The 11,567-nt window shown below is 39.4% G+C and overlaps 1 protein-coding gene across 6 annotated transcripts in view; it reads right to left on the bottom strand.

Moving 5' to 3' along the window:
• Positions 1-2,193: 2,193 nt before the first annotated feature.
• FSD1L (fibronectin type III and SPRY domain containing 1 like) overlaps positions 2,194-11,567 on the bottom strand; it is a 97,722-nt gene continuing 88,348 nt past the window's right edge. For all 6 annotated transcript variants that reach the window (XM_054500368.2, XM_054500369.2, XM_054500370.2 and 3 more), the window contains one exon: positions 2,194-6,604. In XM_054500368.2, coding sequence (XP_054356343.1) covers positions 6,479-6,604 — 126 coding nt within the window. In that variant the 3' untranslated portion in view covers positions 2,194-6,478. The remainder of the gene's footprint in view (positions 6,605-11,567) is intronic.

Here is an 11,567-nt window from a genome sequence, read left to right as displayed (position 1 = left end):
GTCTCCTTTCATTCTTCTTACATAACTTCTTAGTTACAGGAGCTGCAGTCTCACTGATTTTTTTTCTTCTAAACTGTTTTCAAGTTAGAACAAGAATTTTAAAAAGGTTTAGGTTCTGATTCTGACTCTTAGTTACCATCTACCAAAATGTAACCCAACATGTGGCAAGATCCAAAGAAACCAAATTCATAAGTAATATTATAGTTACTAATGTAGCATGTTTCATTTTCCATCTGTAGGTACACTGTTCAAAACAGTGGCTATTAGCAATACGCAACTCTATGTAGTCACATATAAAGTGCTCAGTAGCTGCCTATGGCCAGTCACTACTGTATTGGACTGCACAAATAACTTTTCATAATTGCATAAAATTCTGTTGAACAGTAGTGTTCTAAAATGTTAAGCTTTTTAGGCAAAGGAACTATGACTTTTTTTATATTCTCATCCCCAACAGCATATTGTATTTATACTTAAATAAAAGTTAATAAAATCAAACAATGAAGCAAAAGAGAACAAGAAAAGAGTTTTTAAATTTTTAATGAGATATTCCAGGTGCTTCTGTAAAATCTTAACTGGGACATTCTATACAGAACACAAAATCATTTCAAAATACAAGTTACTCCACTTTGAATACCCTATTTTAAAGTGAAAAAAATTTTTTTTAAAACGCTTTGTCTTGTTTCTAAGGAAAATGAGGCCATGTGCTTCTTAAAACACTATTGTGCGGCACTGAGTGCATCATAAGTAGTTCATTAAAGGTCTTCAGCTATAACTTAAAGGCCAAACCTGAGGAATTAGAATTTTTATTATCACAACTGCACAGCAAAACCATGTCCAGATAATAGACATACTAAATCTGTAGATTCAGATAACCTGTAAACCATTTAATCCAATTTAAAGCAAAACAAATATGTCAGGAGAGATACCAAGAGATAACCAGGTTAACAAGATTTTGAAATGCTTCATCTTTTTTTAAAAATGACAATGCAACAAAGTTGTCAAATGTTCAGTGGTTACATTTTATATCATTTATCCGTGACAACAAACTTCCCAGCCATTTGGTTGTTTGGAAAGAACTGTTTAGACCAAATTCACTCTTTGCATGTGGCACTGGGCAGCCCTAACTTCGAAGTGCAAATGCCTGCATGGAAATGTAGCTTAATTCATTTATTTATGCCACTATTCTACACTGACACAACAATGCTGTGCAAGAGCTTTTACAGCTCTAGAGTAATAGGCTTGAGAAAATACAAAAAGGCCACAAGTCATGCACAAATTAAATGAATATATTAAAGAACATTTTAATTGGGGTTTTATTTTTTTTAAATCATATTTGAAATCACTGGTGATACCACTTTAAGCACACGCTTTATCAAAGTAAATGCATCTAGAATTATCCAAACACTTAAATCCATTATTAGCTAAAAAGAACACTTTACATTTACATAGCACTTTACTGTTGCTGAAGCAATTTCACATACTCCATTTCATTTTATTTTCTCACAACAGCCCTGTGAGGTAGACCAAACAACTTACACTTATTTTATAAATAAGGCAATAGAGACCCAAAGATGATAAACAATTTGTGTAGTGGTCACAGATCTAGTATATGGTAGAGCTAAGGTGATTAATGTTAAATACTTCAAAAAAGAAGCCAAAATCCTTTTTATGTCATATCCAGGGATTTTTAAGACTTGTGGCTTTTAATATAAATTATTCCAAAACTTTAGCTATTATCTGTCTTATAGTATGAATTAGTTATAAAGTTGATTTTAAAGAGTCTCCCTTAATAGGTAAATTAGACTCAGTGCTTTGGTACCTTAGGTATATAGGAAATGTTAAAAAAAAATATGCATTCTCATAGCCCTTATGTTCTCCAAAAAGTTCCAGTACTAACAAAAATGTGTTTTACCACTTACTATTTGACTTATTTTAACCCTAGTCAAAACTTAATAAGCTCCAAGCCAAAGCAAACACATTCACCTGCCTTCTGCTCTACATACTGTGAAATCCTCTACATGTCCATTCCCATGGACCAGCTTACACTGAATGGGTACCACTAAGAAAAGATACCAGTTTAAACTCACATAGCTTAAATGATTATGCATCAGAAGTCAGTACCTTATATTGACCCAGAAATAACAAATATTCTTGTATTTAATAATTGAGTCATCTGAAGAGAAAAGTGTACTCTGGCAAATTCTGGTATTTATTTATAAGTCAGTGCTAACTTTGATGTGGCATATCCAACAATATCTTTTCAATGAAGACAATATACACCAAATGTAATCCATTTAAACTCCAACTAATTCGAAATGCTTAAACTGTTTAGGTTAATCAAATACTCCAGGTAACAAAGCTATTATATGTGACATATCAGGATCACAAATAATTTCAGAACATGCATACTGTAAGATACACACAAAACTAAACTATACCGAACGTGAGGTAATCTTGCCATGATAATTAAGGAAACATTCATGATCTCTTATAATACTCCAGTGCCAACATTATGAAATGTATATTTTGGTTAAAAATAACAACTTTGTGGTTATCTGTATACCGAGTAAATATATGTTGACCATACACTTCCCTAAAAGAATGTATCTAGAGTAACTACATAATCAAAGAAGAAACTTTTTCAGACCCATTACATGTGACTATATAAAAGTGAACCATTTTATATGCAGTTAATTTGATTTTTTTTTAGCAAACTATAACACATTTTAAACTTCTGACTTATTAGCAAAACATTTTTAAGAGGCAAACTCTGTCACACTACTCAAAAGCTGCAAAACTATATGCACAGTCCGTCAAACTTCACTGGTTTTGGTTAATGTACATACAAAGTAATCACATTTTTACTGCCATATCACAAACACTCAAATATTTGCTGTATGAATTAGCCAATGAATGGAGACTGATCTTTTAAAAACAAATTATGTTTTTAAAAAAATAATTATTTTAAAATATAATCAATTTCTTAAGCCTGGAATCACATATTTTATAGTAAGAAGTCTACACTTTCCTCTTTAAATAAATATTCTTTGAAATAATCATTTTCCGTATACTTTTCCAATTGTTTCCATAAGAAACAATAAAATTACATAAACAATTATAATTTTATGGACAAAGTATATAGATAAAAATTAATCATCCTACATAAGTTATGAAATAGCATATCTTAGCCTAATTAAAAGATTCCATTACGTTTACATTTATCATTTATACTGCCAAGGATCAGCCACAAAAAAATCAAATTATACATATTATTCATGCTTTAATTTCATAAATAAGTAAATTAAAGCAAGCCAATATGTCTCTTTTCATAACACAGGGAAAAATTACTGTTTGCAGAACGGAGTAAATAGGCAAAGTCTAGCTGTACAGCAGCAGTTCACGATTTGTCAAGATGATACAGATACCATCAATGAAACTCATGTATAGACAGGTATGTCCTTAATACTTTCAGTTAGTTTACCTACACCTGGAACATTCAAAGAATTGCTGTATATTAAATTTCTGTGTGCATTAGTTATTAATGGTTGGTATCTACATATTCACCAAAATTTAAAGACATAATGACATGGTCAGCCATGAGAGTCAAAATGAATTGTAAAAAAATTCTTTTTCTAAAGTGCTTAAGGCAGCTCCTTCATTTCTATATCCAGCTTAATAAAACTGGTATGGAATTCAGTTGCTAAAAGAGAATGCCATACTAAATGCACGTTTTTATAAAACAACTGTTTTACACCTGTGATATATCCATTATAGTCAACCTCTCAAGCATTTCTTTTATAGAAAGCAATCATGTTTGACCTGTGGAAACAAAAACTAAATAAGCAACAAAAGATGTTTCAAAGGATTTAATACTTTTTACAATGTATTAAATTGAGCAAGAGCTCAATATTTTTAAATTCAAATGTAACTGAGAATATTATATAGTATAATCACGTTAATAGTTACCTTATTTTGAGACTAAATAGGCACTATATCTGATTAGTTTTCAGTTTGAAAATGAGGATGACAAACTTTCTCCAGTTTAACTTAACAACAAATAAACTAAAAACATCTTAAACAAAAAACCACATCTTGTTCTTTAGTTTTAGAGACCTTTAAGAAGGCCAGTAAGAAGAAATCCTCAGATTCTTATTTTGAAGTAATAATTGAAAATTTAATATCAAGTAATACATGTGATGAGAATTTGGACTGTGGGTTTACTGAACTTACACTATTACTACAAAACCTCTCAGAGATGAAACCTCTCCAGTGGAGAGGTTTTCCAAATGAATATTAGAAAATTTTATGTGAAGAGTTTCAAATGACAACATGAACACAAGAATCATGTACACTCCTCCAGCCCCTGATTGATATATGCATTTCCCCATGCCCCTGCAACAGAGGGCCCTCACCACTATAACAATGCTCTGTAGCTTAAACATCAGTTGACACTGCATGGGGCATGGACCAAGAGTATGCTTAGAGGAAAAAGGCACTGAATTAATGAGAAGAAAGAATTATATAAGACACCGTAGTAAAAAATTTTATACAACAGCATCTGACCTTTTCTGTGTCATATTTGCTAAAATTCACTTAAAGCAACTCAACTACTAAAAATTTCTGCTTTCAGGTTTGAGTCTATGAAGGGAATTATAAATTGCCATTTATTTAGATCCTGGAATAGGACCTCTATAGGGAACAGAACATCTGAAAATTTCTTTCAAATTCTCTCTGAGGAACAAAAACCAAAATTATAATTCTTTGGAGAATCAAAAGAGTATCTATTGGTTTACTTCATTCTCTAAACTGCCTTGCAGTCTTTAAAATTACCAACATGTCATCAGATAATAGTGCAGATATGAATGTCCTCTGGAAAAACAATATTCCAATTCAAATAAAATTCCTCATTTACATTTGTTTTATCAAGGGAACAAAACATCCTATCAGTAAACAGTAAATTTTTAGAGAGAATGAGCTACTATTAATACTATTACACAAGTCTGTATGCAGAAAGCAACTCAAATGCAGGCAGTAATGGTCACTCCTTGGAAGAAGGTTGGTTATCATAGCACAATATATTTTAAATGAGAATGAAAAAAAGTCAACAAGAGAAATGAAAAGTTTCAAAAATTAAGAAAAATACAAATTCAGACCTCTTAAAAATGCCCAAAGAATTATTAAATACTGTAATTTTAACTTAGTTTAGCTCAAAGGACGTGAGTTACAAATTATAATTGACTTTTTAAGAATAGTTATGTTCCACTTAACCATGGGTTTTACTCTAAGTTTGGGAAAGATATCTATGTCAATTTTTGTAATAATTAACATTTCTTTGAAAAGAAAGTGAATGTAGCAAAAGGACTGAGAGAAAACAAACCTCTGAATGAATGGCTGCTTGAAAAACTCATGTGCCAATTAAGTCAAAGATACGCAGATTTTTTTCAAAACAATTCCTTAAAGCATTCCATATGTTATGAAAAAGAATATATACATTATTTGAGTATTTAGGTACCTCTCTTTATAACCTATCCTTCTTAGATAAAAATTGAGTGATACACGTTTTTCAATCCTCTATGTAACTTTAACAAACTTTCATTCCTATAAGAGATGTTAAAAATCAGCATAATTATTATCAGTGCCACATTCAAGTGGGAATTTTACCAAACACAACTACTAAAGGTAGGATTAAACTAGACAACAAAATCAAAAAATATAAGGCTTTTAAAAATCTTACCCATCACCTAAAGTGATGGAATGAAAAGAACTGTAGTTAAACAAGGCAACATATAAAGAATACCCCCCTTGCCATTGTTAGTGCAGTAGGTAAAAAACTGAAAATTTGGGTGATTTTAAGGTGTTGTGTCTAGAAATTTCTTATCACAATATTTTGGAAAAAAGAAAATTATATACAATCTAGTCAATAAACAAAAGAGGATAATTTTGTAAAACTTATTTATAAAAGAGGAAAAATAAACCATTTGAAAACCTTTTTACCATTCCCAACATATGATTTCAATTTTTAGAAAACCTTAGATGACTATGTATTTTTAAAGCTTCTGTGTTAGAACTAAATAATAGATAGTAATGAGATTTTAAAAAGACAAAGTACAGAAGAAAGAAGGCAAGATTTAAAAGCTTTTCTCCCCAGGCCTTAGGGTTACCATATGTAATTAAACATTAGAAGAGTCAAAGTAATCCAAGAAATATAAAAATCAGCTTTTATGTTAATTAAACACTGCCTTTTCCCCCATTTACTCTTCAATCATCAGTTTTTTGCTTGGTATCTGCTTGCTTCTATGATACTGCACAGTAGGTTCCTGCAAATGCTTCGTACTAGGTGTTTAATGATAACAGATTCCAGGCCTCAAAGCAGAACACAGCAAACCTGATTTTCACTACTCACAAATTCCTGTGATTAGTAACTGCACAGAAAAAGCCACCCAATCAAGACGGAGGGTAAACGTATTCTGGGTGGACACTATTGAGTAACAACATTGTTCAGGCTGCTAGCTGAACCAGTCATTCCATTTTCACTTTTCTGAAGTGTTCTCACAGCACTTGGAACCTGCATCCCAGTACTCAAAGAAAGTCCACCACACCATACCTAAGAAAAGACAAAAAAACCTGTCAGATTTCAAATCAAACAGAACTTCATTCATTTTTAAATTTCCATTTCAAAGGCAAAATGCCACACATATGAACATCAATCATTCTCAAACAGATTAACTGTCATATTTCAGCTGAGGGGAAATGGAAAGACTAAATCAGAATTATTTTAGAACCACAGAGGCCAGAGGAAGTCTTGGTGGTAGCAGAACCAACTGAAGCTGCACCCAAGAGAAGGAACGCAGGGCTGCAGAAATTGAGAAACTTCATTGGCTTAATCTAGGCAAAAGGTATTACCTATCACTACTGATGCTAACTTTCACAACCAAGGGAAGCATACAAAGCACCAACTTAATTCCCACTTATGCTTTTGGTTTTGATAATGAGATATGGCCTGAGACTATAAAAATCTAACACCCCTCTGTTAACAGTAAAATCCACTGTTTTCTTCCTTACCGTGTTAACTATAAGAACTCTTATATAATTATTTAAGAAGGACTCCTGACAAAAATGCAAATCCCAATATCCAGATGTACTTCCCATGTTCTATTACTTATCATAAATGTGAATGACTTTGTGAAAGATAAAACTGCTTTGCTTAGGCTAGTTCAACATATGCAAATCAATAAACGTAATCCAGCATATAAACAGAACCAAAGACAAAAACCACATGATTATCTCAATAGATGCATAAAAGGCCTTTAACAAAATTCAACAGCCCTTCATGCTAAAAACTCTCAATAAATTAGGTATTGATGGGACATATCTCAAAATAATAGGAGCTATTTATGACAAACCCACAGCCAATATCATACTGAATGGGCAAAAACTGGAAGCATTCCCTTTGAAAACTGGCACAAGACAGGGATGCCCTCTCTCACCACTCGTATTCAACATAGTGTTGGAAGTTCTGGCCACAGCAATCAGGCAGGAGAAAGAAATAAAGGGTATTCAGTTAGGAAAAGAGGAAGTCAAATTGTCCCTGTTTGCAGATGACATGATTGTATATCTAGAAAACCCCATCATCTCAGCCCAAAATCTCCTTAAGCGATAAGCAACTTCAGCAAAGTCTCAGGATACAAAATCAATGTGCAAAAATCACAAGCATTCCTATACATGAATAACAGACAGAGAGCCAAATCATGAGTGAATTCCCATTCACAATTGCTTCAAAGAGAATAAAATACCTAGGAATACAACTTAAAGGGATGTGAAGGACCTCTTCTAAGAGAACTACAAACCACTGCTCAACGAAATAAAAGAGGACACAAACAAATGGAAGAACATTCCATGTTCATGGATAGGAAGAATCAAAATCGTGAAAATGGTCATACTGCCCAACGTAATTTATAGATTTAATGCCATCCCCATCAAGCTACCAATGACTTTCTTCACAGAATGGGAAAAAACTACTTTAAAGTTCATATGGAAACAAAAAAGAGCCCACATTGCCAAGACAATCCTAAGCAAAAAGAACAAAGCTGGAGGCATCATGCTACCTGACTTCAAACTATACTACAAGGCTACAGTAACCAAAGCAGCATGGTACTGCTACCAAAACAGAGATATAGACCAATGGGACAAAACAGAACCCTCAGAAATAATACCACACATCGACAACCATCTGATCTTTGACAAACCTGACAAAAACAAGAAATGGGGAAAGGATTCCCTATTTAATAAATGGTGCTGGGAAAACTGGCTAGCCATATGTAGAAAGCTGAAACCGGATCCCTTCCTTACACCTTATACAAAAATTAATTCAAGATGGATTAAAGATTGAAATGTTAGACCTAAAACCATAAAAACCCTAGAAGAAAACCTAGGCAATACCATTCAGGACATAGGCATGGGCAAGGACTTCATGACTAAAACACCAAAAGCAATGGCAACAAAAGCCAAAATTGACAAATGGGACCTAATTAAACTAAAGAGCTTCTGCAATAGCAAAAGAAACTACCATCAGAGTGAACAGGCAACCTACAGAATGGGAGAAAATTTTTGCAATCTACTCATCTGACAAAGGGCTAATATCCAGAATCTACAAACAACTCAAACAAATTTACAAGAAAAAAAACAACCCCAGCAAAAAGTGGGCAAAGGATACAGACAGACACTTCTCAAAAGACATTTATGCAGCCAACAGACACGTGAAAAAATGCTCATCACTGGCCATCAGAGAAATGTAAATCAAAACCACAATGAGAAACCATCTCAAACCAGTTAGAATGGCGATCATTAAAAAGTCAGGAAACAGCCCGGCTGCCCCGTCTGGGAGGTGAGGAGCGCCTCTGCCTGGCTGCCACCCCATCTGGGAGGAAGTGAGGAGCGCCTCTGCCCGGCCGCCCCATCTGGGAGGTGAGGAGCATCTCTGCCCGGCCGCCCCGTCTGGGAAGTGAGGAGCGCCTCTGCCCGGCCGCCCCGTCTGGGAAGTTAGGAGCGCCTCTGCCCGGCCGCCCCGTCTGGGAAGTGAGGAGCGCCTCTGCCCGGCCGCCCATCATCTGGGAGGTGAGGAGAGCGTCTGCCCGGCCACCTCGTCTGGGAAGTGAGGAGCGCCTCTGCCCGGCCGCCCCGTCTGGGAGGTGAGGAGTGCCTCTGCCTGGCTGCCACCCCATCTGGGAGGAAGTGAGGAGCGCCTCTGCCCGGCCGCCCCATCTGGGAAGTGAGGAGCGCCTCTGCCCGGCCGCCCCGTCTGGGAAGTGAGGAGCGCCTCTGCCCAGCCGCCCATCGTCTGGGAGGTGAGGAGCGCCTCTGCCCGGCCACCCCGTCTGGGAAGTGAGGAGCGCCTCTGCCCGGCCGCCCCATCTGGGAGGTGAGGAGCGCCTCTGCCTGGCTGCCACCCCATCTGGGAGGAAGTGAGGAGCGCCTCTGCCTGGCCGCCCCATCTGGGAGGTGAGGAGCGTCTCTGCCCGGCCGCCGCGTCTGCGAGGTGAGGAGCGCCTCTGCCTGGCCGCCCATCGTCTGGGAGGTGAGGAGCACCTCTGCCCGGCCGCCCCGTCTGGGAAGTGAGGAGCGCCTCTGCCCGGCCGCACCGTCTGGGAAGTGAGGAGCGCCTCTGCCCGGCCGCCCCCTCTGGGAAGTGAGGAGCGCCTCTGCCTGGCCACCCCATCTGGGAAGTGAGGAGCGCCTCTGCCCAGCCGCCCATCGTCTGGGAGGTGAGGAGCGCCTCTGCCCGGCCGCCCCGTCTGGGAAGTGAGGAGGACCTCTGCCCGGCCGCCCCGTCTGGGATGTGAGGAGCGCCTCTGCCCGGCCGCCCCGTCTGGGAAGTGAGGAGCGCCTCTGCCCGGCCGCCCCGTCTGGGAGGTGAGGAGCGCCTCTGCCTGGCTGCCACCCCGTCTGGGAGGAAGTGAGGAGCGCCTCTGCCCGGCCGCCCCGTCTGGGAGGTGAGGAGCGCCTCTGCCTGGCTGCCACCCCGTCTGGGAGGAAGTGAGGAGCGCCTCTGCCCGGCCGCCCCGTCTGGGAGATGAGGAGCATCTCTGCCCGGCCGCCCCGTCTGGGAGGTGAGGAGCGCCTCTGCCCGGCCACCCCGTCTGGGAAGTGAGGAGCGCCTCTGCCCGGCCGCCCTGTCTGGGAGGTGACAAGCGCCTCTGCCTGGCTGCCACCCCATCTGGGAGGAAGTGAGGAGCGCCTCTGCCCGGCCGCCCCGTCTGGGAAGTGAGGAGGACCTCTGCCCGGCCACCCTGTCTGGGAAGTGAGAAGCGCCTCTGCCCGGCCGCCCCGTCTGGGAAGTGAGGAGCACCTCTGCCCGGCGGCCCTGTCTGGGAGGTGAGGAGCGCCTCTCCCGGCCGCCCTGTCTGGGAGGTGTACCCAACAGCTCCGAAGAGACAGTGACCATCGGGAGCGGGCCATGAGGACGATGGCGGTTTTGTTGAAAAGAAGGGGAAGTGTGGGGAAAGGAAGGAGAGATCAGATTGTTGCTGTGTCTGTGTAGAAAGAGGTGGGCATAGGAGACTCCATTTTGTTCTGACTAGGAGAAATTCTTCTGCCTTGGGATGCTGTTGATCTATGGCCTTTCCCCCAGCCTCCTGCTCTCTGAAACATGCGCTGTGTCAACTCATGGTTAAATGGATTAAGGGTAGTGCAAGATGTGCTTTGTTAAACAGATGCTTGAAGGCAGCATGCTCTTTAAGAGTCATCACCACTCCCTAATCTCAAGTACCCAGGGACACAAACACTGCAGAAGGCCGCAGGGACCTCTGCCTAGGAAAACCAGAGACCTTTGTTCATGTGTTTATCTCCTGACCTTCTCTCCACTATTATCCTATGACACTGCCATATCCCCCTCTCCGAGAAACACCCAAGAACGATCAATAAATACTTAATTAAAAAAAAAAAAAAGTCAGGAAACAACAGGTGCTGGAGAGAATGTGGAGAAATAGGAACACTTTTACTCTGTTGGTGGGACTGTAAACTGCTTCAACCACTGTGGAAGACAGTGTGGCGATTCCTCAGGGATCTAGAACTAGAAATTCCATTTGACCCAGCCATCCCATTACTGGGTATATACCCAAAGGACTATAAATCATGCTGCTATAAAGACACATGCACACGTATGTTTATTGCGGCATTATTCACAACAGCAAAGACTTGGAACCAACCCAAATGTCCATCAATGATAGACTGGATTAAGAAAATGTGGCACATATACACCATGGAATCCTATGCAGCCATAAAAAAGGATGAGTTCATGTCCTTTGTAGGGACATGGATGAAGCTGAAAACCATCATTCTCAGCAAACTATCGCAGGGACAAAAAACCAAACACCGCATGTTCTCACTCATAGGTGGGAACTGAACAATGAGAACACTTGGACACAGGAAAGGGACCATCACACACCAGGGCCTGTTGTGGGGTTGAGGGAGGGGAGAGGGATAGCATTAGGAGATATACCTAAGGTAAATGACAAGTTAATGGGTGCAGCACACCAACATGGCACATGTATACATATGTAACAAAAACC

Source organism: Pongo pygmaeus, chromosome 13 (assembly GCF_028885625.2).
Source record: "Pongo pygmaeus isolate AG05252 chromosome 13, NHGRI_mPonPyg2-v2.0_pri, whole genome shotgun sequence".
In the NCBI taxonomy this organism is placed as follows: Eukaryota; Metazoa; Chordata; class Mammalia; order Primates; family Hominidae; genus Pongo; species Pongo pygmaeus.
Note: the sequence above shows the minus strand (reverse complement) of the source record. Positions and strands in the feature narration are given on the sequence as shown.